Raw genomic sequence first — 27,534 nt, 5'->3', positions numbered from 1 at the left:
AAACCTGCTTTGTAGAAAGAAAGAACAGAAAGTCCACCATAACAGATTGACAAACCACAGCAATCGGATACCTTTTATTAAAATACACATCAAGCTATAAAACGAGGTGGTGTTCGAAACAAAGTGGTGTCGCCCTGCCGCTAAAAATAAAAAGGAACAAATAAGAAAAGTACAATTAGAGGTTGTGACATCACGTGTACGGTTTTACATTTGACTGAGAAGCTGTGCGAGGCTCATCAGTAGTGGCTCAGATCACCGTTTTACTCCTTTTGCCCAATCTAATCTATCAATCACCAAACAGGAGACACGCCTTCAAAAGTCGTTAGACACGTGGAAGCAGGAAAACCTGTAGCCTTTAAAACTGAGGACCCCAGACACAATCGAACAGCAAGCACAGCTCTAATCTAATCCTGCTCTGGTAAAGAACCGCTCTTTAGTTTCCTTCATCAGACGGACAACAGGAGAACGGTGTGTGACCACACTCGTACCGCAGAAAGCCTCTCTGTGTGTGTGTGTGTGTGTGTTAGATTAGACCTGCTGAAATGTTTGGACGAGACAGATTGTGCTGCGCTCGATGTCTTAATGATTAACGTTTTGAGGCTTTTTGTTCGTGTGCTTGCATTGGTTTATGAGTCCGTGAGCTGTGACGCACCAAGCCGACCGTCGCTTGTGTTTGTTTTTTTTTTTTTTTTTTTTTTTGGCTGAGGTTGGTGGAAGACGGTGCAGTGAATCAGTGAAGGGGAAAAGCACGGCTGTATCTAACTCGATCTAAACTCACCAAGCAGACCATTTACACAGGTTTACAGTGCCATCACTGCGGTAGCTAGGCTCGCTAGTTTGATGTGCGAGCCTGAAGCGTGTTAAATAGTACGTCAAAACAGTACAGATTCTATAGATACACTTAGTCCACTAGTATGTGATTTGGGACACTTGTTGCTGCTGGCAAATTTAAATTCTTCCTTTTGTTACCTCGGAAGTCAGAACTACGTCATTTTTGACCTACAAAGTAGGGGGAAAAACATGGCTGCTTTTCATCTTTTGTTAGCAACAAGCCAGCCAGCTAACGTTTGTGATATGCGAACTGTATACAGTCAGTGTTATAAATTCGACGAGTGAATGTTTCTGTATGTTGATAAATACTATATACTAAAGCAAATACTTGTATATACGGTATAACTCCATTTAAAGGCGAAGAAGTGCTACTTTGTTTACTGTGAGCAGCCATGTTGCTTTGACGTCACTTGCTGAACTCAGGGTTTCAGAGACCGTCCTGAGTTTACTTTGTTTCTTCCTAGTCAAGAGGTTGAAATAATTCCAAGTTATGAGTTTTAGTCGATCATATACTTTTTTTGTTTTCTCTTAGTCTACATTAATGCACTTAACTAGCTACCTAACTATCTCGCCTATCTGCATTATTACATTACATTACAATATATTAGATAACACTGTTTATCCTGGTTAATTAGGTTTCCGGGTCAAAACGTGAGACCGGGAAGCACAGCGGAGCTTTGCGTTGGCTCAGTAATGAATTTATGATTTGTCGAGCCCTGTGTTTGGGCTAGCTGTGTTGTAGGCTTGGTGTGTCAGGGCTCTAAAACTCAGACGAAGAACTGGATATTTGCAGGCCACATACATCATCATCATCATCATCATCATCAGTAGATAATCATAGCGTTTGTCCATGGAGTGGTATTTCCCTCTGAACACTGCCTGGATGGGATACACTCGCTGATCCACTGCTCTGAACCCTACAGCGTTCAGCACACAGGTCTCTTAAGGCAGGGAGGGGCTCGGAAAGGCATCGTGGGTTTGGCTGCCCGTCTGCAGTGACGTGTGCGTGTGCGTGTGTGTGTGTTGCGTGGATTCAGCCAGTGTGTCCAGACTACGCTGGTGTTTATAAAATTCATACAGCCGGAGCTGGAGCGTCCGGATCAGGGTGGTGATGGTGGTTTGGCAGGATGTCCAGTTCGTCCACTTGAGGCCCGGCGTGCAGCGCCACCAGCTGGTCGTGAGGCGTGTCCGCCGCCGCCGCCGCCAGGTTGCTGATGGATTTGCTCTTCACGCACTGGAAGTCGACGTGGCGGCTCTTTCCCTCCTCTTTCTCCCAGGACATGCGGATGAACGGTCTCTGCACGTAGTTATAGATGACCTCGGGCCGGCCGCCGGGACGCTTCTTCACTTTCTCCTTGTAGGTGGGATAACCTGAGAGGAGAGGAGCGGAAGGAGATGATATCACACTCACACACACACTCACACACACACTCACACACACACTCACACACACACTCACACACACACTCACACACACACTCACACACACTCAGATCCTGTAGAACGCTCTAACGAGTTTAACTCCAGTGATAATTGAGCAATTTTCAGACTTCCTTTCCATGACGGTGAAAAAAAAAAAAAGTTTTTGGTGTTGAGGATCTGGTTTCAATAATACGCTGATAAGCACATTAACACTGTACGGCAGACAAATGACTTTCCACCACCTCGTAACCCAACCTCTTACCTTCAATGCCTAATCGGATTTTCTTCAGTCCTCTCTCCTTTAACACCGACTTGGCAACATCCCGATTCTCGATGTATTTGAAGAATCGATACAGTTTTGTGCTGTAGATAACTACAGAAAAGAGAAGGAGACGAACAGGTCAGCGTGACGACAAAGCCGGATCTTTCACGTTAAACACTAAAATACGTTATAAATTTATTAAAACGAGGTTCTATAGTAGGTGAGCGTAACAATTCTGTAGCAGAGCCGATAAACGTATGGAAAGAAAAATGTATACTGTAGTTTTCTAAACATGAACCATCGTGGCTTCTGTAGCAGATTCTCTGTTTCTCCAATCACGTGCATTTCTCTAAGTTATTTAGCTGAAGGCAGCTCATCGGATCAGAACCCAGCTACAGGGCTACAGACATTTAATCTGGAAAAAGGGAGTGTTTTCCCAGACTTGCATTGATTTTTCCTTTTATTTACTCTCTCTGTTCTGATAAGTGAACTGACAACATGGTTAATTGTTTTTTTTTGTTTTGTTTTGAAAACATGGATAAAGAAATATGTGCTTATTCTTCCTGCGTCAAATTATAAACCGATGCATCTCATCTTTTCAGGATCTCTGGCTTGAGTCAAAAGTGGTAACGTCAAATTGTTTTATTTATAGCCGTGAACTTTTTTTTTTTTAATCGGACCTTTACTACTTTTAGTTTAATACCCTAGCGTATGGTGTTCAGTGTCTAGGATTGTCCTCGATAGACAGATATCAGATATTTCAAACGTGCTAATTCCATCACTTTACCAGTATTAGCACTGGAACAAATAAACAAATAAAATACATACAGGAGGAACCTCTTGCTGCGATGTGTCAGAAATTTCAGAAATTCACAAGACAACGGCAATCATCGCTGGTTTCCTAAACTGAGAATTGAAACGGCTAGCTATGTAGTTCAGCTAGCTACCATCAACACTTTCATTAACACTCATTAGATTCAGCTAGCAAACAATCAGTAAAATAAATAAATAAATAAATAATGGAATTGCACACATTTTCTGCAACCCCAAGCCTTGGCATTTTGTTTTCTCAGTCTTAATTACCATTGTACTTGTAAATCCATATTCAGTAAATGTTACTGGTATATTTTTGTGTTCGTTTCCTCGACTTCTGTTGTTCCACTGAGTCAGAGTCACTGGCTGATGTCGAGGAAGTAGCGGAGGCAGATGGACAGAGAAATCTGGCTTTTTTTTTTTAATTGCTGCACGTCGTTTAAACATGTTTCGACTGAATGAGGCGCTCGGTAACATTTCAAAATAGTAGCGCGTAGAATTCGTCTTCATAGTCAGAGCAATATGCGTAATATTCATTTGTAAAATAAATGAATAAAACAAAAAAGAGGAGATTGAGAGTTTCACTCACGACCCCTGCGTGTGTGTGTGTGGTATAAATGAGATACTGACTCTGAGAGTACTCCTCGCCCATCTGTGGCGGATACTCTTCATCCCAGTCCACCACGTCGTCGTCAGTGAGCACCACCACGTGGCACTCCCTCTCTCCGCTCTGAGCGCTGGCCACCATCAGCGGCAGCACCATCTCCTCCAGGTACGACTCGAACTGCCGCCGCGCGCCGTCGTTCGACAGCTCGTGCATCAGTGCGCCTGATTGAAACGGAAAAAAGAAACACTCATGAAGTGCTTTTATTTACTAATATACAGTCCATCATTCAGCAGAAACATACAAAACGATAACAGGAATACAAACAGACGTTGCAAAGTGTTTTATTCCTCTTACACCACAGCAATTTCCCAATAATTACAATTTTTATTAAATAAATAACATGCATTTCATCTGTTTATAGTAACAAGTTCGTTCCTGTTATATCTTACGTTACAGTAGCTATAAAGACTCGTTCCCTCACTTTCTCTTGGATTTAATAAGACAGAAAAAGTAGCTTGAAAAAAAAGAAACCACAAAGCGTAAAAACTCCTCTGTCCTGAAGATGTCGGAAAATTTAAAGCTACAGCTTTACCTCTGACTGTTACAGAGCGCTGACACTGGAGACTCCTTCCATAAATGTTAAATAAACATCTTCACCACACCAACAGTTTTTTAAACTGTTTACTTGGAGCCTCTACTGTACAAGTCCCTGTGAATGACCTGTTACTATAGCAACGATAATGCAATAGAAAAGGTACATTACTAGAAAATCAGTCAACACCTTTTGACCAATCAGATTCCCTAATTCAACAAAATGCTTTAAAGTAATATTTTTAAACAATTAAAAATATTTTAGGTCAAATAATGAAGTATTTACAGTTTTTAATGCCCAAGAATCAACCTTGTATATGATCTCAGACTAACTCTTAAATGGTTACATTATTTTTGTGATAATATTCACTCCTACTTTCCGAATAAACTGTACTTTAAACTGTACTTTATTATCACGTAGCTGTATAACTGCTAGTAAACCAGCTCACAGGTTTTTTTTGCAGAAATGATACCTTTAGGCAAACTTTAGCTTTGTTGACTAAATGGCTAGCTTAGAAACCAAGCTCTGGCTAAAAGATTTACAGTTAAGACATTGTCATCATCTCATAATTTGCATATTGGACGTGATTGGTTCGGCGCAGGTGAGTGCATTTTACGACATCACAACCTCATGCTTATTGGGCCATAAATAATTCTTAACGGAGCTATTTATTGTCCCTGTGTCGAATTTCACCGAATCTGTCTTACTCTGGATCAACCGCCCGCTCCTGTTTTTGGCAACGATCAGATACCCAGGATCCGTATCCACCTGATACGGCCAAAAAAAAAATGGTGGATAAGATATCGAAGAGGAAAAAAAAAATGATTTAGATCCTGTATGAAATGGAAAAGAAGGAAATTTGATTTGTTTTTTAATGTAAAACTGTAAAAACCTTGACTATCAGTTGATATCCATCTGATATGTTTTTCTTCTAAAAATACTAAGCTTTAAAAATTTTTTTTTATTAATTTTTTTTAACAAAGCACTTGGAACAATACAGAAAGATATACATGGCTAAAAACATGACTTAGACAAAACCACATCTTTCACACAAAAATCACTCAAAAGGCAAATATATTAAAAGTATAAAGTATACATATTATAATGAATCTTGATTTATAAATAAAAACAGCTCAAAAAAAAAAAACCCAATTCTAATCTTTTCCATTTGTTACAGGATCGGATTAAATTCATTCTTTTTCCCCTCTGATATCTGACCCATAGTTTTTTGCTGGTATTGCTCCACCTGTACCGATCCTGAGTATCGGATCAGTGCCATCTCGACATAAAGAAACTTGATTGTATTTTTTGTCAGGACTGATTTTTATCATATTTATACTTTATTATATTTACTATAATAGAAATGTAAGTGATTTTTGTGTAACTGAATAAAAAAATAGCTGCAGTTTTTTGCTAGTGTTTTTGCTAGTTTTAAAACATAACTTTTATCTTGTGAGTATCGCTATCGGCTGAGGAGCAATGTTTCGGTGTCAGAATCGGAAAAGAAAAAGAGGCATCGTGCCATCTCTGATCTGAACAGTTCCACTAGCTGGGTGCATCATTTAAAATTTCCATGACATAGTTCTTCAGATTAGCATCTGAATGCAGAAAACGGGGCTCGCTGTCACTAACACACACTGAGATGGAAACAGAAAAGTCAGAGATGAGCATAAACTAACACCAGTGATGATCGGATCCATAGCCACTGTGGCTGCTGACCTGTATCGGACGAGCACACCACAAACTACTGACCTATTTCCATTCTCTCCAGGAGTCATCCGTCTCTCACTCACTCACACACACACACACACACACACACACACACACACACACACACACACACAGATCCCCGACACGCTGCGTTAACAAGCCCATCTGTCCATCTTCTCTGCCTATTGGAAGACATTTTTTGCAGTAATTTTTTCGACGCTTGTTGAATACTCACTCAGATCTCTGCACTTGATGGTGCTGTAGTCGAAGGAGATGCAGAGGTAGTCACATGCCTCCCTCAGCTCGGGAATGGAGATCCCATCAGGGCAGCGGATTATCCCCGATTTGTAATAATCCTGCCATGCAGAGAGAGAGAGAGAGAGAGAGAAAGTGTGTGTGTGTGTGTGAGAGAGAGAGTGAGAGAGAGAGAGAGAGAGTGTGAGAGAGAGAGATGCAGAAGGAAGACAAAACGGCAGCCATTACTGCAGCAGCTCTGCACACACACAAAAACTCACACACACACACACACACAAACCCAAGCAGGACAAATACACAGCGCTGACCGGCTCGTCTATTTAAATCCAATGCCAAGTGTGAAGCGCATCGAAGAGCGACGCACTCTTTTTCAAAAGAGTAGCTGAAAAGGCAGCGAGTGTCTCTCCAAGCGCGTGACACATCCGGGTTTTTAACTGCTGATGCTGGAAACTGCTCAGAGATGGTGCTTACATCGCCATCCAAAGGATCTAATGATACAGCTATAGTAATAAAATCCTCTCTGAAATGCCTAGTCCCTTAATTTAAAAAGTTCAGTAACAACTGAATCTCCATGACATTCCATAAGAGCCAAGAAAAACAAACAAACAAAAAAAAACAACAGTTTTACAAACTCAACAACAACAGAAAAGCTGATAAAGGAAGCGAGAGCAGTTACCCTTTTCTCTTGTGCTCTCTCTCTCTCTCTCTCTCTCTCTGTTCGCTCCAGAAATACACAGCTGAGTGCAGAAATAAAAATCCACCAATAACAGAGGTTCTGATGTTTGTTAATAGCAACAACTAGCAACATAATTACCATGGACACAAAACCGAAAAAGGGATTTAAAAAAAAAAAAAAAAAAAATCTAGCATAGCTTCATTTACATATCATATCTGACAAGATTTAAAAAAAAAAAGAAAAAAAAAAAGAAAAATCTACGTCGGTTTGTGAGACGGAGCCTCGATTTCACAACAACAAGCACAACAAGCGACATCCGATTTGAGATTTTCTCGATGTTATGCGAATTAGCTACGACGTAGCAAATCCAAGCGATCGGCTTGAATGATTCCTCGGACCAATCCTACGGCGAGTGTGGTACGACGTTTCTTCAGTTCCGCGCTCACGACTTTAGCTCCTACCTGCGATTATTAGTTCCCATTTACTGTTTGACATTACGAAGAAAAATAAAGTTTGAAACGAAGTAGCAAAGATTGTTGTGTCTATGGTGAGTGTACGCAGCTTGTACAGTTAGCTCGCTTTGCTAATCTAACCTGTGCACTACGAAGCCGAGGATGTAACCTGTAAGTCAGATTACTATTGTAGTATTTAATTCGTGTTTAACTAGTTAGCTTTAGAAGATATACGTTAAGTTTTTATCAGGGGAAAAAAACAACGCTGGACAGGATAGCCCATGTTAGCGGTCACTAAACAAACTCCAAACACCAAAACGAGCCTAGAGCTCTTCACGCTGGTGTGTTGTTTCATCAAGACACACTCACTGTGGATTAGCTGCAAGTCTGAAAACTAGTCAACAGTTTATTTTTTTTCTTGAGTTTGCCAAAATATCTCTCCGTCTCACTGCTAACACACCACACAGTATTTTTTTTCATCTTAGTATCACCATAAATGTATAAATGATTCACTTCTGAGCAACGAAGACAATTCTGTACAAACTTAGATCTCAGTTCTACAGTACTATATCTCAGTTTTGGAAAAAAAAAAAAAAAAAAAAAAAGCAAATAGAGCCAGTTTGTTTGTTTACTTTTCACTCCATTTTCTCCTAACGTGATCATTTGGTTTACCAAAAAGGGAAGGCTAACGTGTGCTTCCTCTAAGACACATGAAGCCAGTGCATCTTCTCAAACTGCTGGTCATGCAGCGTCACAGTGCAGCGTAACACACTCGGAGGAAAGCGCTATCTACCCTCTTCCACATACATGAACTCACAGACTCCTACGATTGGCTAGTGTCACTATGATTGACAGGGGAGACAGAATATGCCCCTCCCACCCAGAGTGCACGCCCATGGATGCCTGTGGCATAGTCGCGATTCGAACTCGCGATCTCCTGGCGATGGGGCGAACGCTTAGACGTTAATTACAGCTGCGAGAGCAATAAGGGAAAAAAAATCTGCAACACAATTTTGTCACCTCATCGTACGGTAAGGAGATAATTAACCTGTAAAAAAGAAAAAAGGTTTAATTCACTGCCTTGCCTAACACTCTGCGTATCCACACACTGCACTGGATAATATTTTAGGTACATTTCTTTAGACAGTTCAAACAATATTTGTAGTAGTATTGCGTGAAATGCTCGTCTCTATTGCACACATTATTCTGTTAATAAAATAAATAAATAAAACAAAGGACAGAGAGCAGGCCAAAAAAAAGACTGAATAGAAGTCGAGAGGACATGCGAGTGATTTAAACAAAAACACTCGGACACTCTGACTGAGTCGGTGGAACGTTCTTGTGCTGAATCTCTGTTTTTATGCTAAGTCACGAGTACCGCAGTTTAATTCAAAACTTAATCAATATGCTCTAAATGCAGCTTGTCTGTGATATTTAAACCCTGTATAAGTAAAGGTTTTGTGAAGCGCAGCACACTCACCAGGATGGCTCGGAATACGGTGGAGCTGATGCCCTCGGCCACCTCGTACTCGCCCTTCTCATTGGGCCGGGTGAAGTTGTACTCCCTCCCAGCTCCGAACATCCTGCGCACACACACACACACACACACACACACACACACACACACACACACACACAGACACACACAGACGGCACTCTTGCAGTTCAGTTCTGTTTAAAACACACCGTTAATGCCGACCCGCTCAGCTCAGAAGATTCACAAAGTCAACCTTTGCAAGCACTGATACTTGATTTATTTATTTTATTTTATTTTTTTGCAAAATCTTCACCTGGGAGTTGATTAACACATGATGGGTCGTGTTGTTTTAGGAAAATAATCCACAGTGGGCTAGACTGTTGCCTTAAAACAGCAAGTGTTTTATTCCTTTTACACCACAGTATTAAAATTCTATATTTATTAATGAATCTCCCTGGTGGTCCTGTGACTCAGGATCCCGTGTTCAATTCCCGGTCAGCGAACCAACTCAGCCACTGGGAGTGTACTCTCATTCCCGTCCCAAGCCCGGATAAAATGGGAAGGTTGTGTCAGGAAGGGCATCCGGTGTAAAACCTGCGCCGAATCAAACATGCGGACTAATGATCCGGTGTGGCGACCCCTAACAGGAGCAGCTGAAATAACCATGTTAATGAACGACATCACACCTTTTAACAGTTTCTAGCTACATTTAACGTTGTTGAAACAAGTTAGTTCCTGTTCTCACTTATGTTACAGCAGCTATAAACAGCCGATCCCTCACCGGCTTCTCATTTTTTCTCTCTCTTGAGGTTAATAAAACAGCTGCTGACACTGGAGACTCCTTCCATTTCCTATCGAAACATGTCCTTACAACAATCTTCAAAATATCAAAGAATAAACACTTTTTTTTTCAAACCCGTTTTTATTAGCCTTACTTTATGTGCAGCGCCCGGCTGTGAATGAGCTGTTGCTATGGAAACAATAACATATTTGAACGAGTACATTAATATAAACCTTAACTACTGTAAGAGCTGCTGTTATAGAAAATCTTAATGAAAATCTTTGAAGTTTTCAGGACAGTGGTGTTCACGCTTTGTGGCTTCCCGTTAACATGACAGCTGCGTTTTTTTTTTTGACTTATTAACTTCAAGAGAGAGAAAAAAAAAAGAAGGCTGGTGAGGGAACAACCGTTTGTAGCTGCTATAAAGTAAGTGAGAACTGAACTAACTTGTTTCACAGACCTTCCACAACATTAAATGTTACTATAAATGTGTAAAAAGGTATAACATGTCATTCTTTAATAAATTAAAAAATGGTTATTGTTGGGAAATTGCTGTAATGTACGAGGAATGAAACACTTTGGGGAATGTTGTTATAGGAAAATAATCAACTTCAGGGTGGTAACAATACGTAATAATTGTGCGTTTTTGCGATGAATGATCACTTAGTATTTCTGTGGACTAACGAATAGAAACTGGAAAAGGTTCTGAGAGGTGGGCGATGTGACAAAGACTTCATACAATGATATTTCCAGACGTTACTATGACAAGTGATACAAAGATATATACACCGATCAGCCATAACAGTAAAATCTCCTGCCTAATACTGTGTAGATCCCCCTTGTGCCTCCAAGACACCTCTGACCCCTCTCGATGCATGGACTCTACAAGACCTCTGAAGGTGTGCTGTGGTATCTGGCACAACGACGTTAGCAGCAGATCCTTGAAGTCCTGTAAGTTGTGAAGTGGAGCCTCCATGGATTGGACTTGATTGTCCAGCACATCTGACAGATTCTCGATCAGACTGAGATCTGGGGAATTTGGAGGCCAAGTCAACACCTTGAACACTTTGTCATGTTCCTCAAACCATTCCTGAACAATTTTTGCAGTGTGGCAGGGCGCATTATCCTGCTGAAAGAGGCCACTGACATTAGGGAACACAGTTGCCATGAAAACTTGGTCTGCAACAGTGTTTAGGTAGGTGGTACATGTCAAAGCAACATCCACATGAATGCCAGGATCCAAGGTTTCCCAGCAGAACATTGCCCAGAGCATTTCACTGCCTCCACCAGCTTGCCTTCTTCCCATAGTGCATGCTGGTGCCATCTCTTCCCCAGGTAAGTGACGCACACGCACCTGGCTATCCACATGATGTAAAAGAAAACCTAATTCATCAGACCAGACCACCTTCTTCCATTGCTCCATGGTCCAGTTCTGATGCTCACGTGCCTATCAGAGCCAGCAATAACTTTTTCAGCAATTTGTGCTACAGCAGCTCTTCTGTGAGATCGGACCAGACAGGCTAACCTTCACTCCCCATGCACATCAGTGAGCCTTGGGCACCCACGACCCTGTCAGCAGTTCACCGGTTGTCCTTCCTTGGACCACTTTTGGTAGGTACTAACCACTGCATACCAGGAACACCCCACAAGACCTGCTGTTTTGGAGATGCTCTGACTCAGTCGTCTAGCCATCACAATTTGGCCCTTGTCAAAGTCGCTCAGATCCTTACACTTTCCCATTTCTCCTGCTTCCAACACATCAACTTCCAGATCTGACTGTTCAGAACTGACCCCTTGAGAGATACGAATGTAAGGAGATAATCAGTGTTATTCACTTCACCTGCCAGTGGTTTTAATGTGATGGCTGATCAGTGTAGGTTTCCTAACAAACTACCAGCAAAACAATAGGGTATTAATTTTAAAATAAACCTTCGAAAACAAGTTTGATGATGTTTAACGTGTACTAAAGTAAATTAGCATTGAAAGAAGGAAAAAACTAACTCTTCAAAAAATGTTTTTTACATTTTACAGATTCAAACGTTATAAAATCTGCTTCCGGCGTTTGGAATAGAAAGATATCGTGACATACGTTATCACAATATCGATATTAGAATTGTCATATCGCAGAGCTGTACTATATAAACCCCTACAAAATTTGATAGTCTGTATGTAAAGTACATGAAATATTAGTCTTATGTATTATCGTAAGCATTCAGTAAACTTCTGTTAAAGAAAAACAGAAATCACAAACTGGGATATAAAGGCTGACCTGCCGAGCATGGTGTTGGGCTGAGCGGTGAAGACTGCGGGGTCGACGACGAAGCGCGTGTTGTCCACGATGAGCGTCACCCTCTCCGCCGTCCTCACGCTCCGAGAGCCCTCCTTCACGTTTTCGTACACGTAAATCATGTCTGAGCCGTGAGGTTTACTGTGAGAATCTGTGCAGAAGGAGCCGGAGCCTTTCTGAGGCCTGGGACTCGCGGACCTCGACCAAGATCCCGCTTCTCTCTCTCGATCTGGCATGGCATGACATGACAAGACAAGTTAGTGCGCATATACATGTGGAAATGGGTTTGTATAACATGGGTGGATGAAAAATAAATAAATAAATAAATCATATCGTGATATCTGAAAACATTTCTACGATACACTGCGTGGTCTCTGTAGTTACAGCACGGCACTGTTGAATTCTCGATTCTGATTGGTCAAGGTGTTGTTGATTAATTTTCTACTACAGCAATGCAGCTGCAAATCACAGGAGTATATTACTGTGTTGCATATGTTATCGTTTCTATAGTAACAGCTCACTCACAGCGACTTATACAATGGACGCTCCACATAAACAGATTTAAATAAGTTGATACAGTGAAATTTTCTTTGAGGAGGCGTAACATGTATGGAAGGAGTCTCCAGTGTCAGCGCTCTTTAACAGTCAGAGGTAAATCTGTAGGTAAAGCAGAGGAGTTTACTTTTTTTGCAGTTTCTTTTTGTTTGTCTTATTAACTTATTAAGGAAAGAGAGAGAGAGAAAAGAGAGACTGGTGAGCGAACGACTGTTTATAGCTGCTATAACATAAGTGATAACAGGACGTTCCAAAACATTACATTTAACTCAAAATGGATGAGAAGTATTACATGTCTCTCTTCAATAATAATAAAAAAAAACGTAATTGCTGGTAAATTGCTATCGTATAAAAGGAATATGACACTTCAGGACATGCTGTTATAGGAAAATAATCAACCACTGCATTGATATTTTCCTGTAACAGCACGACACCAAGTGTTTTATTCTTTATTTATTAATATCAAATTCCTTCATATCTTCAAGGCACATCACTTTTCATGCTGTCTTGGCTTTGTACCTGATTTAATCTTATTATTATTATTTTTACATCCTCAAGATGGTCTGCTTTACTAGATTTTACAGATCTTAATGTACAATTAAGCTATCAGAACAAAAAAAAACACACTCAAGCAACCAACTGAGAGATAAAAGTCAGGAGTCACTCCTTTGTTTTTGGAGTACGTACAGATATACGTGATTAACAGACGTGTTATACGATGTTCTACGTGTTGGTGCATGAAGACGGTTCTCACCGCTGAGCTGCTGACGTGTAGGAGACGTGACGTTCCTGATGCAGGGCGTGAGCTGGCCCTCGGCCCGTTCGTGAGACGAATCCCTGGAGCGATCTCCAGAGCGACGCCTCTCCCTGCAGTGCTCGGCCCCGTGCACGCTCATCCTCGCCACCTCGCTGTGCAGCTGTGAGCCTCGCAGCCTACTGCCACTGCTACAGGGAACACACACACACACACACACACACACAGGAGAACACGAGACACATCACTCAGAAGCGTGCATGACATACACATCCTCAAACATACACACAGCCCTTTAAACATTCACATTTTAGATGCTTTTTAAAACCACGAGCAATTTCTTACTTATACCACAGTGCTGTTCAATTCTCTAATCTGATTGGTCAGAAGGTTGCAGGAGCTCTTCCACAGTGATTTGTATGGTGGAGCTCCATATCATCTCAGCCTAATAATAAACAGATCTGAGACGCTGTTATATAAGAGAAGCATATAATCGTTGGTATGGTGCGGTTAGCTGTAAGGAAATGTTTTATTTAACATTTATGGAAGGAGTCTCCAGTGTCAGCGTGTTGTAGCAGTCAGCGCAGAGGAATTTACACTTACTGGTTTCTCGGTAACAAAACAAGCTGCTTTTTCTTTTGTCTTATTAACTACAAGAAAGAGGGGGGAAAAAAGCGAGGCTGGTGAGAGAACTAGTTAGTCTTTAATAAATAAAAAAAAAAAAACTGTAATCGTTGGCAAATCATAGCGGTAAAAGACGAGTAAAACACTTCTGGACATGTGGTTTACGTAAAATAATCAACCTCAGGGTTGTAAGAGTAACTCCACTTCATTCGTATTCCTATTACAATACAACACATAGTGTTTTATTCCTTAGAGATTAACGTCTAACCAGGTTTAATCTCCCTCAAACAACAACTTCACTTAAAAATAACTAAACCGTGCATTACTTTTTTTTTATTTAAAAAAACAAACAAACAAAAAAAAAAAACCTCCTCAGAGATGCTCTGCCATGCGTCCAACCGTACGCCCCAGAGAATTATGGAGCTGTTCATTTGCTGGTTAGACCACGACTTCCTGCCTTCTGTTCAAATATCATTTATGTAGCACTTATGTGTGTTTTGGGGTCAGTAAAAAAAAAAAAAAAAAAAAAAAAAAAATCAAACCACACCCAAAAAACACCCTTTGGCTCGGTGAAAGTGAAGCTTTTGATGAGGACAACAAACCGTGCCCTTGAACAAGTCACTCAAACACAGACTGGGATACTGTAGCTGTGAGAGAAGAAATGTAAGTATACTATATGAAGGTGCAACAAAATGACTCCTTTTTTTAAAAATACAAAATGGCGTACCAGAAGCAAACCACGTCTAGAAGAGAATTTGTCCCTGAAAGCAACCACACCTTGTTCGCAGAGCACGTATCCTTTTAATAAAAAGTGCCTCCATCTTCAGGGACCGCATTACCCGATATGATGACGCTGAAGAAAAGCCTGAGGGCGAGAGGGAGAAGACGAATCGTGCTGGCGTTGTGGTTTGAGCGCAGGACGTTTCCCTTTATCATCCTCACACAGAGTGATACGCAATACTTTCTTCCCTGAAGTGCACGGACGTGAGCATGCTGCAAACCCAGTGGAGCGTTCACAGGGTGTGATTTTTTTTCCCACTGGTTAAATAAGTGATGAATAAGCTGAAAATAGTGCTTATATTAGTTGAAAGTCTTGTTCCATGAAGATGGATTCCGGGCTTTCCACTTCCTCTCCACGCAAACGTTACCTAACCAGCTATAAATTCAAAGCTAAATTGCAAAATACACAAACTAGGTGCAAATGAGCCTCAGGGCAAGACACCACACACACACACACACACACACACACACACACACACACACACACCCCGAAAAAGTTACGTTAATGGATATTGTGAGACGTATAACATAAACAGCAAGCACAACTGAACACTGAGTCTGTAATTTGATGCAAATTTTTTTTGCGATATTGTGAAATTAGTGATAATGATGATGCAATTGATAGAGAAATGCTTTCAATATTGTAAAAAGTAAAGTTTCTATGTACAGGAGGTCTTTTAGATCTGTTTGATCTTATAAAGCCTTCAAATTCAAATGAAATTTGTGAAGGTCCAGCTACTTCGAATCGTAGCAGATTCACTGACATTGTCGAATATCGAATTGCTGCCTTAAGAATCGAAATCATATCTTATCGTAGCAGATTCATCGGTATCATCAAACACTAAATTGTTGCCTTATGGATCGAAACTGCATTGTATCAGATTCAGGGGTATCATCAAAATATCGAATCGTTGCCCTAAGAATCGAAATCGTACCATATCAGATTAATTGGTATTGTCGAATACTGAATCGTTGCCTTAGCAACAGAAATCGTATCGCATCAGATTCAGTGATATCGTCAAGTATCGTATCGTTGCCTGAAGAAGAGAAATCGTATCAGAGCAGACTCTGTGGTAATAACGAATCATTGCCCTAGGAATCAAAGTTGCATCATAGCAGATTCAGTTCATTCGTCAAATATTGATCCTGGTTCTTCAGGAAAGAACGCAGGTTCAAAGCCGTGGTGCTGGTCGAGTCGATAATTTAACGCCAGTCGACGACTCCTGATTTACAGCATCATGTTCATGTTAGCTAGAAAGGAATCAGATGTCAAATCTTGCAAACAACAAAATACTGAAAACCAGGAATTAGAAACAATTTATTTTTAGTTCATTCTGAATAAAAACGCTATTTTTGTGCTCCTGCTCCAGCGTTCCACGCTCCGCTCTTTAGTTGGAATCCGAAATAAAAGAACGGTTAATTACATATAATAGGCGACTCTGCTTTTACGAGGCCTCGGGTATAAACAAAACCAAACTGCATTTAACCAGATTTTGTTTGTTTTTCAATTATGTTTATTTTATATTTTTGCCCCCAGTAATGTCTTTAATCCATGCTCTGAATATACTGACTCATTCTACACTTACTTAAATCCTATTTCCTCGACACAATAAGACATAAACTGAACGTTACGGCTCACACATCTATAAAAGCAGACTTTCCCTGTTCCCTTCTCTAATTTTCATGCATTTCATGAATTTAAAAGCACATCTACATTAGTTAACATTGTACATCACATGAATTTCTGACTTTTTCTAAACATCATTTGTATTAAAAGTAAACAGAGTGTCCAAGAGTAAGAATACTATCAGTAAAAAAAAAAATATTTTGGGGGTGTTTACTTTCAAGTCTACATAATGATGAGAAAAAAAAAAATTCTACAAAATACCATATAGAAAATATAATATATGGCAATATTCCTGACATTGTACAAAATCTATCTTCAATAATAATAATAATAATAATAATAATAATATTTTTAAAGAAGCTAAAGTGGAATTTTGAACCAAAATTTTATTTATTTTTTTTACTTAATTTGTGTAGTACATTAGTAAAGACGGTGCGAGAATGATAAATAACGACAAATAATCTAGACAGCAGCACTCAGAATACTGATTTACATTAAGTGATTTGAGGCGAGTTACTTTATTTTAGTATATTTTCCTAAAAACAGCCTTAAACTGACGGACGCCTCGCACGAAAGGGTTAATCTGCACTCCCAGGACACCTAACTGACCCAAACTAGCTGCTGTAGATCAGAAGCTTCACTCTGCCTCCATTGTTCCTCCTTCCACAAGGTGTCAAAACTCTCTCTCTCTCTCTCTCTCTCTCACACACACACACACACACACACACACACACACACACACACACACATAAAGCATCGTGATTATCTGCTTGCACCTAAAACACTAAATGCATTTAGAGGTTGCCTCCAGTGAAAGGTGCTCCATGTGCTGTTACTTAAAGAAATAAAGAAAAAAAAAGAAATAAATAAATAATAATAATAGATTTCAAATTAAATACTCGACCTTTTAAACCAGGTAACCGGGGTGCCATTATTTATTTCACAATCCCTTCTTTCTTTATGTGTGTGTGCGTGTGTGTGTGAGAGAGAGAGAGAGAGAGAGAGACAGAGAGGTGTACAATAGAAACAGCTCCTTTGTTCACCCTGAAAGCTCTGAAACGGCGCCTTACCGGCGTTGTGTCTCGCGCGGCTCCGTGAAGACAAAGCAGCGCGGCAGGATGTGCGTGATGTGCGGGACGATGTGCGGGATGCACGCGCAGAGCAGCACGTGAGCACCTTCACCACACGCAGGCTTTCGGCACGACTCCGCATCCTCGGGCATTCCTCTCCAACTCCAACTCCAGCATCATTCCGTGCGGGGTTTATGTGCGCGGTTTTGTTTGTTTGTTTGCTTTTTGCGTCGGCGCGAGTCATTCACCGGAGGAAGAGGAGAAGGAGGGGAGAGAGGGAGAGAGAGAGAGAGAGAGAGAGAGAGAGAGAGAGAGAGAGCGCGAGGCATGAATGGCTGCCCGGTGCCTTGCTGACGTAGCACGAGCGCTATAAAAAAAAAAAAAGAAAAAAGAAACGAAACAAAGCACGCGCCACCGGAGACTACAGTGACGAGTGATTCACTTCTCAGGTGAATCAAAATCAGTCGGAGCTTTTACTGAATCGACTCCTTTTATTATTTATTATTTATTTTATTTATTAATTTTTTTTTTAATAAACACCCGGCATGTTTACAGAGGCGCGAGGAGCACCGGGGTGTGGCCCGGTAATGACCTTTACAGCCTGCATACTGAAGTGGTGCAGAAGTGGAACAACACCAAAAATGTTTTTTTTTGTTTTTTTTTTTTTTCCCTAACATGAAACTAGCTCATTTTTTTTCAGCTGAACATGAAAAAAGCAGATTTTACTTTCAATCAATCTGATAAGAGGCTCATGATTGGCTAGTGTCGCTGTGATTGACAGGTGAGATAGAGTATGCCCCGCCCACCCAGACAGCACAGCCATTTTTGTTCTCGCTAGCAAGCGACAAAGTGATGCGAGACGGTTCATCTTCTGTGTACTTTCGCGACACGGAACCGTGACTTCAGCGACAAATCGACTTTAGGAATGAAGCGGTAAAGCGACAAATCCAAACCACTGGTTCAAACGATTCCTCGAACCAATCATACTGCACATGCTGTACAACATTTTTTCCATTTCCCCTCTCACAACTTTACTTCCTACCTGCATCTACACTACACGGCCAAAAGTATGTGCACCCCTGACCATCACACCAATGTGTGTTTCTTCCCCAAACTGTTACCACAAAGATGGAAGCACACAATTGTATAGAACGTCTTTATACACTGTAGCTTTACAGTTTCCCTTCATTGGAGCTAAGAGGCTGAAACCTGTTCCAGCATGACAACGCCCCTGTGCACAAAGCGAGCTCCATGAAGACATGGTGTGTGAAGGTTGGAGTGGAAGAACTCGAGTGTCCTGCACAGAGCCCTGACCTCAACCCCACTGAACACCTTTGGGATGAACTGGAACACAGACTGAACCCCAGACCTCCTCACCAACATCAGTGCCTGATCTCACTAATGCTCTTGTAGCTGAATGAACACAAATCCCCACAGCCACGCTCCAACATCTAGTGGAAAACCTTCCCAGAAGAGCGGAGCTCATTATAACAGCAAAGGGGGAATAAATCTGGAGTGTGTATTTCTATATGACCTTGAACTGTGACCGGTGATTTCTTTTTGTTTGTGAAATCCAGACACAACTCTCTTGGTTGGGAAAAAAAATCATCCAATGATTAAAATGAATGACTGTAAAATAGAGTAAAACATTTGAATTTCTCTACAAATCCTAAATAGGAAGATAAATACGAAAAGTTATCCACTTACAGAAATTGTGTTAAAAAAAAAAAACAGATCAATAGAATATAAAATGTCACACCTACGTTTATCTCATTTCAGTTTAGAGATGAGGTTTACAGCTGTCAGTATTATTGATCTCTAACATGAGGACAGTTATAACAAAATGTACATCTTTTCTTTATTGTGGAAGAATTGATTCATCTCTGATCTCGTAAGCAGGTAAAATAAGCAATAACTTAAAAGATAAAACACTATATTAGATGTTTTGTGCATTACTGAGGCTGTGTGAGAGTTCAGACGAATCGACTCTGTGAGATGAAGGAACAGTGTGCGTGGTAACGGACGCACGCCGTGCACCTGATGAGGTCACTGACGGATAAATCTAAAAGAGGCTTAATCTCTGGATGAGCGTTTTGTGTGCGTGGGTGGAGAAAAGAAGGAATAACAGGCGGGCATTGTGACAGACAAATGATGAAGCGTTATGTCTTCTATTGTAGTTAGTGAGATGAGATGAGACGAGACAGCAAACACACACACACACACACACACACACACATGACTGGTAGGCAACAGGGACTAAAAATAGCCTGGCTAAAAATAGCTCCATTCTTAATTTCGAGAGTCAGAAATGAAAATGGCTTTGTTATGCCCTTCATCTGTTTTTTTCGTTAAATTTTAACGATATATATCTTGAGTTACGAACTATAAACTATAAGACAGAATTTCTCAATATATAACAAGCTTCTTAACGATAAACAAGCTGCTGAAATTAATGATAAAATTTCACAAGTTTATGATCCCATCCATAGAGTCTTTTCACAGGGACACAGTCCAAAAGAGAGAGAGAGAGAGAGAGAGAGAGAGAGAGAGGGATTGGACTATAAATTCATTCATCTGAATGTAAATAGAGCATATTTTATTCCATTGGCTGTCAATTATATTTATTTATTTTAAAGCAAAATATTGTATTTCACAGAAGCAGTGCACTGATTTACAGTAAAATATCAGACATCAATACCGCAGGTGTATGATGTATGATGCATGATGGGATATCCGACATTTTAAGCATGAGTACGAATGGTTTCTCAAAGACTTCTCTGTGTGTCATCATCTGAAAATTAGTAGATCAGTTTTTTTTTTTTTTTTTGTCCCATTTATTTTAACGTCTATTTTACATAAACACAAACCCACTGTGAGTTTAAGATTTTTATGCTCAGTTTATTAGAGCACTAAAAAATTCTGAAATGTCTTTTAGTATGAGATAATTCAACAAGAGAGCTGGTTTAATCAGTGCTAAATAGTTGAGGGAAGTTTTTGAGTTACAGATCAGAAGGTTAACCTTCAACTGCTCATTTGGATCCGACGTCAATTGAAGGCGCTTTGGATAAAAGCGTCTGAGGAAACTGAGGAAATGTCGTGGATTGTACACAGGGCCGAGTTTTTTTTTTTTTTTTTTTTTTAAATGTTGGGTAAAAAAAAATAATTGTTATTTTGCTATGTTTATTAAGTTTTAAATAAAGAAGAAAAAGCACTTTTTCTGCTAGTCTATAGACTTCCTGACTTTGCACTAGGGATGGGCGATATAGACTTAAAACTATATCACGATATTTCAAGGTTTTTTTTGCGGTAACGATATAAATGTCAATATGAAAATAGTAACATTCGACACTATGTTTTTGGCCACAAGTCACATCAGCGTACAGTCTTGAGAGCCGTCTGATTCACATCTGATCTTCTGCATCTGAACCACTTCCATATTACAGAGGAAGCTCCTTTTTCGGGGATTAATTCTTCTTCCTCGTCTAGTGTTAAAACGCCGCCTTCTGCCATGCTTGTTCTCGTTCTACGTGCGACATGCCCACATTGCGGCACGTAAACATGTTATCAATTATATCGTCAGTACCGGTATATCATGGACGATACGATACAGCACAGCCCTACTTCTTTGCACAATATAATCATATTCATCGACTGAACCAGCAGTTTCCAGGTGGCTCAGTTTTAGCTACAGTAGTGTGCAAAAGTCTTAGGCACATGCAAAGAAATGCTGTAGAGCAAAGAAGCTTTCAAAAATAATCAAACTAAATGTTTCTACATTAAAAAAAAACACTATAAAGAGCAGTAAACAGTAAGAAATGAAACAAAGTCAATATTTGGTGTGACGATCCTTTGCCTTTAAAAAAATAAATAAATCAGTATCTGAGGTGCAGTGTGTGCAGTTTTATAAGGAAATGAGCTGGAAGTGTTACTGAGCATCTTGCAGAAGCAGCCACAGTTCTTCTGGAGACTTTGACTGTCGACTCGCTTCTTATTTCTGCAGCGAAACCCAGCAGCCTTCATTATGTTTTTATCTGAAAAGTGTCTCTTATGGAATCTGCTGCTTTCTTTACTGACATACAAACATTTTTCTGGAACATTTAATTTTGTGCTGGAAAACTAATGTTTGGAATCTAAAAGGCTTTTGTACTGAATCAATAATGTAGAAGTCATAAAATACAAATCTATAACAAAAGATTCAGCGTATGTTTCTTAGCCACGCCAGTGAGATTCGGAGGTAGTTTTGGCTGGAAAGTTATTATTAGTTGGTCCACTTTGACTTTATTAAGTCAGATTCTGTCACTAGCAGAATGCATCAGTAAAAAGTTGAGTAAACTACGAAGTGATAAAGTAATCAAGGTACTCAAGATAATTTATAGTTTTACAGTGTAGAATTAAAGCAAATTTTTTTCCCTAGAGAAATCCAGATACTCTGGAACTCTTGCGATGAACGAAACTTGGAGAAAAAAAAAAAAAAAAAAAGACAATACACTTTTGTGTATTAACAATGCAATAAACAATGAAAAATAAAATAATTAAGGCTGTCATTCATCACAGTTAATTATTAAGGTTAATAATTAAGGTTAATTATTTTACTAACCTTAAAACAATTAAGGTTGTCATTTGTTACAAAAATGGGGAAAAGAAAGCATTGTTCCAAAGCGGTGTCCCAAAACACTGTTTTCGTGTGGACGTGATTTTTCAAATTTCCAAATATATCCGAATTTCCAAATATAGTTATAGTTACTAGTCTTTAATAACCCTGAATACAGTTCCACATCTAACTCTATAAACACAATAATCACATGATGTCACATCGCTTTTAAACACGTCAAGCGAAACGGAAGACAGAAGTCAGACCTCACGTGTGATACGATAAGAGAAAGTCACAGTTCACAGCTAAATGTTAGTTAAAGCCCTATTCGGATTGGATTAGTTTATCAGTCGGAGGTCCGTAATACATTTATTTCCACGTTTCAGTGATAAAACTCTCACAACAGGAGGAGAGAGTTTCTAGTGGGTTGTATTTCCACAAACGTGGATGTTTGCATCATGTGACACATTACATATGAAAGGAACTGGAAGTGATTAGTCATTATTTATAGAAAACTAGAAGAGGATATTGTGTGTATGTGAATATAAAGTAATGCTTTATACCTTTAACTGCTGTTATAACGACTGCTTTTAATCAGCCTGCAGGATCTCGCTTTTCTTATTGGTTTCATTTTCTTTCTCCTCCTGAAAATGCTTTTGTAGCGCGTGTAGTCGAGGTTTTACCGCCCAGACCAAGTATATGCTTGAGCGCCTCTTCTAAAGTATCTGTTTTTCATTTTGTGATTCAGGAAATGTTTAATATTTTGCAGAGGGGCATTGATACTAAATACGGCAAGTGTACACACACACACACACACACACACACACACACACACAAATCCAGACTGAATACATCTAAAACAAATTTAAAGAACATGTACACTGAACAGCAGAAACGATTACACATGTTCTCTATGAACAGTATTTTTTATATATTTTTTTAAACATAATCTGTATTTTCAGAAAGGTTTTCCCTTTAAAAAAGTGTCTTTGGGGTATATTAAAAAAAAAAAAAGCCGTATGTTGTTTTCTAATGCAGTGAAATTCATACATTTGTAAGTGCAGCTTAAGTGTCCAAAAGCTTTTTGGGGCCACTGTATAACTAAAAATATAAATAAAACAAATAATAATTAAAAAAAGATTTAAACTCATCATCCAACAGGTGTAAGTGTCCTATAAGTCAGGAACAAGCGGCTGTATGTGGAAAACATAACGAAAATGAATTTGAAAATGAATTGTGACACAGACTGAGAGACAGTTGACCTTGTTGGTTGCTGGAAGTTTTGGATTAAAGAAATCCCTCTTCTTACCTCGAGTGTCTGTAAACGCGGCGAGGTCGGGAACTGGATCTCTGCTCGCAGTTTTCGGTGTCGCTCGAGTTGCTGTCATAAGAAAGCGGCCGTGCAGCCATGTCCTCCCAAATCCCACGGGTTTATCGACACGGACAGGTCTGCAACTCTCATGCCCTGTCCAAGGATAAAGAAAAAGTGTTTCCAAAAAGCTCCAAATGATGCAATAATATGGGGGGCAGTCGTGGCCTAGTGGTTAGAGTCTCTGACTTGCAACCCGAAGGTGAACCTGAAGGTTGTGGGTTCGAGTCTCAGGGATTGTAGGTGGGGGAGTGAATGACCAGCGCTCTCTCCCACCCTCAATACCACCACTGAGGTGAGACCCTTGAGCAAGGCACCGAACCCCCAACTCAGCAAGAAAAAACCACTGCTGCGGGTGTGTGTGTGTGTGTGTGTGTGTGTGTGTGTGTGTGTGTGTGTGTGTGTGTGTGTGTTCACTACTGTGTGTGTGCACGTGTGTTCACTACTGTGTGTGTGCACTTGGATGGGTTAAATGCAGAGCACAAATTCCGAGTATGGCCACAAGTCACTTCACTTCACTAACATAATTCGATAATCGTATATAATACGATAATTTGCTAACCATGTTGATTATTCTAAAGCGGTTACTGTAAATCTCTGCACTGTCATATTTTAATGATTATTTTCAGTCAAAGCTTTTGAGCTATAAAAATCTTCATAACTACGTAACTTGTATGTAACATGTAACTTTTACAGTAGAGTAGCTGGTTAGTTAGCTAGTTAGTTACTAGTTAGTAATTAGAGAAGTTAAAATATTAAAGATGAAGACGGCGGGAAAGAATATAAAAGCTAATCCTGAAATACAAAATAACGTACTGTCATGTATTAACGTATCGAATCTCAGCACCTCTCTTTGCATTTTTTACATTTTTTTAATTTATTTTATAAAACAGCACAGCTGAATTCTCGATTCTGATTGGTTGATTCTGATTGGTCAGAAGGTGTGCATTATTTTCGTATAGCAGCTCAGGTGATTCCGGCTGTAACCTGAACTACAGCTTTATATTAACATTCTAATACTTTATCGTTTCTATAGCAACAGCTCACACACAGGGACTTGTACGGCTAATAAATGCATTTTAAAAAGCATGTTGTTGTTATTAATGTGGTGAAGTTTTTTCAGGAGGCGTATTTACTATTTAATTATTATTTATTTAACTCATTTATCTCATGTGTCAGCGCTTCGGACCAGTCACAGCGCTCTGTGAAGTTTATCAGCACGGGAAAGTTTTCTGGATAGAAGAGTTTATGCTTTCTGATTTCTCTGTACAATGACTACAGAGAGAGAAAGGGGGGGGGGGGGGGGGGGGGAGGGAAGAGAGAAAGGGGGGGGGGGGGGGAGAGAAAGGAGAGAGGGAGGAGAAGAGAGGAGAAGGGAGGAAGAGAGAGAGAGAGAGAGAGAAAGGGGTGAGAGAAGGGAGGAGAGGGAGAGAGCAGAGAGAGAAGGAGAAAGGGAGAGAGAGAGGGGGGGGGAGAGAGAGAGAAAGGGAGAGAGAGAAGGAGAAAGGGAGAGAGAAAGAGAAAGGGGGAGAGAAAGGGAGAAAAGAAGAGAGAGGAGAAAGGGAGAGAGAGGAGAGAAAGGGAGAGAGAGAGAGAAAGGGGGAGAGAGAGAGAAAGGGGGAGAGAGAGAGAGAGGGAGAGAGAGAGAGAGAGGGGAGAGAGAGAGAAGGGAGAGAAAGAGAGAGAGAGAGAGAAAGGGGGAGAGAAAGGGAGAGAGGGAGAGAGAGAGAGAGAAAGGAGAGGAACGAGAGAGAGAGAAAGGGGGAGAGAGAGAGAAGGGAGGAGAAAGAGAAAGGAAAGAGAGAAGGAGGAAAGGGAGGGAGAGAGAGAGAGAGAGAGAGACACTAGAGAGAGAAAGACTATTTATGAGATAAATGTTCTCTTCACCTGTGAGTGGTCATAACGTTTGCCTTATCAGTGAGTAAGGAATAAAACACAGCAGGTTGTGCTGTTATAGGAAATGAATCAACGATGTGGTGATGTGAAGAACAGAGTGCTTTATTCATCTCGTACCACAATAATTTGCCAATCACTGTAGCAAATAATGCCTGGGATTTATTCTTATTTTATTTACTTTTAAATCCTCATGATGGACAGCTTTACTGGATTTGAGACATTTTCTGCTGGATTCATCGGACATTAAACAACGCTATGCAAAAGCAACTATAAACGGATAAAAAGTATCACGTGTCTTTCTTTAATAAATACAACACTGCTAGAGCTGAAAGGCAGCTGAGATATAAGAGGAATAAAACACTTCGTGATGTGATGGTACTGAAAAATCTGAAATAATAATAATAATAATAATAATAATAATAATAATGACACTGTTGATTATTTTCCCACAGCTACACTGAGTGCACTAAGTGCTCTATTATTTACTTTATGAAACTGTTTATAAGTTTAGCTGTTTATAAGTTTATAAGTTTAAACACACACACACTCCACAGCAGCTGATAAAGCACACTGTTAAGTAAACATAATACAGAAAACCTACATCACTAGCTTAGCTTAGCATAGCGGTTAGCATAGCATAGCTTCAACGAAATAACGAAACAAAAAACATAACTATTTCATAGGTTTCTCACCAGTCAGCACTTTAAATAAACTCTTTCACCGCCCTCACCCTCGGAGTTTTATTTCAGTCTCTAGCTCAGACTTCGGTTTAGACTTCCTTAGAGTCGGATTTAAAAGGCTAATATCTTGCTAACGCTAATTTTAATCCTCCATAAACAAGAAGGCCCTGGCTGAATCTCAAATAGCACGCTGATCCCTTATGCACGCGCACTATTTAAGGGTGTGAACTAGTGGCTTAGGCACCCTATCTAGTTCACTTAATGTCCAATAGGGAAGCAGCCAGCCTGCCGCAGTGCGCATGCGTACGATGCGTGCTACTATGGAAACCACGTCCAAATTCAGCCATGTTAGGAAGCGATTTGAATTGCACGTTTTTTTGTTTTGGTTTTTTTTTTCACTTTTAAAACACAATAAAAACTAATTTTTAAAAACGTTTATTTATTTGGTGGAGTTTCTAGAGCTTCATCAGTCTTTTTATTAGAAGAATATAAAAAATAAAGCACGAAAATATATAATATATATTATATTAAGTTTTGGTGATACAAAGTGTGTATGAGCCAATACACTATATTTCATATTAATGTTAAAATCTAAATAAAAGGAAAATTCAAATTTAACAATAAAATATTAAAATCTTTTGCAATATTATTCCTAAACTATAAACATATATTAAAGTACATTACATTTTCTTTTTTTCTTGATCATTTCTGTTTTAAAAATATATTTTCTTCCTTTTTTTCCCTGCATTTCTTTAAGAAAAAATAATTTGGTCCTACTCTTCTATATTCTTGGCTTCAGTAAACATTATTTCAGCTCATTAAAGTAAAAGAAATAAAAGTGCTTTCTTACACATATATTTTTTTTTCTAAAATAAAAGTTCCATAAAATACACACAACATATCTATAACAAGCAGGAGTACTTCGGAAAAGAATTCTAAAAATCTGTAACTCTATATAAATACTTAAATATATAAATAGAAAAAATAAATAGCAATATATTTAGGATGAATGAGATTGAGATGAGATGTGGAACATTAATGCAGACGGCTGTTCTAATACACATTGAAGCGTCCACGTTTCATCGCGTTTCCACCACGACTCCTTTTGGTGTGTTGGGCATAACGGCTTCGGACAGCGAGCGCTCCAGCATGATGCGCTCACCACTGATTTTCCCATCATGCAGTGGGGCGGTGTGTATGTCCTGCATGTGCTCCTGCAGCCAGTCCTGCCTCTGCTGTATGTGTTTGCGCACGCCGACGCTGTGCATCAGCTGAACCTCACTGACGGACCTCCGGCTGTTTAGAAAACCCCAGAGAACACGAGAACGCATTGAGAGTGTGATTACAGAGTGTCCTTGGTGTGTGATATCAGAGAACACAATATACAGTGACCTTATCAGGAAATATTACACAACAATGTGCT

At 39.8% G+C, this 27,534-nt stretch overlaps 2 protein-coding genes across 5 annotated transcripts in view; both read right to left on the bottom strand.

Annotated features, from left to right (window-relative positions):
* Nucleotides 1-46: 46 nt before the first annotated feature.
* Nucleotides 47-26,400, bottom strand: btbd10a (BTB (POZ) domain containing 10a). Of its 4 annotated transcripts, none has more exons than XM_034305695.2 (9): nucleotides 26,124-26,400; nucleotides 23,476-23,631; nucleotides 13,475-13,665; nucleotides 12,148-12,394; nucleotides 9,101-9,203; nucleotides 6,473-6,593; nucleotides 3,959-4,156; nucleotides 2,516-2,626; nucleotides 47-2,202 (listed from the first exon to the last, which is right to left on the bottom strand). In XM_034305695.2, exons 2-9 carry the CDS (start codon nucleotides 23,574-23,576, stop codon nucleotides 1,904-1,906), a joined length of 1,371 nt encoding a protein of 456 aa, XP_034161586.2. In that variant the 5' UTR covers nucleotides 23,577-23,631; nucleotides 26,124-26,400; the 3' UTR covers nucleotides 47-1,903. The 4 variants fall into 4 exon arrangements, with proteins under 4 accessions (XP_034161586.2, XP_034161585.2, XP_026802385.3 ...); XM_034305694.2 differs by lacking the exon at nucleotides 26,124-26,400 and adding an exon at nucleotides 17,576-17,796 and having other exon boundaries at nucleotides 23,476-23,568; XM_026946584.3 differs by lacking the exons at nucleotides 23,476-23,631; nucleotides 26,124-26,400 and adding an exon at nucleotides 14,876-15,217.
* A 163-nt stretch (nucleotides 26,401-26,563) lies between these two features.
* pth1a (parathyroid hormone 1a) overlaps nucleotides 26,564-27,534 on the bottom strand; it is a 3,525-nt gene continuing 2,554 nt past the window's right edge. Inside the window, exon 3 of the mRNA XM_026946562.3 lies at nucleotides 26,564-27,407. Coding sequence (XP_026802363.1) covers nucleotides 27,191-27,407 — 217 coding nt within the window. The 3' untranslated portion in view covers nucleotides 26,564-27,190. The remainder of the gene's footprint in view (nucleotides 27,408-27,534) is intronic.

Source organism: Pangasianodon hypophthalmus, chromosome 7 (assembly GCF_027358585.1).
Source record: "Pangasianodon hypophthalmus isolate fPanHyp1 chromosome 7, fPanHyp1.pri, whole genome shotgun sequence".
Lineage (NCBI taxonomy): Eukaryota > Metazoa > Chordata > Actinopteri > Siluriformes > Pangasiidae > Pangasianodon > Pangasianodon hypophthalmus.
The sequence above is the reverse complement of the archived record's forward strand: the minus strand, read 5'-3'. Positions and strand labels throughout refer to the sequence as shown.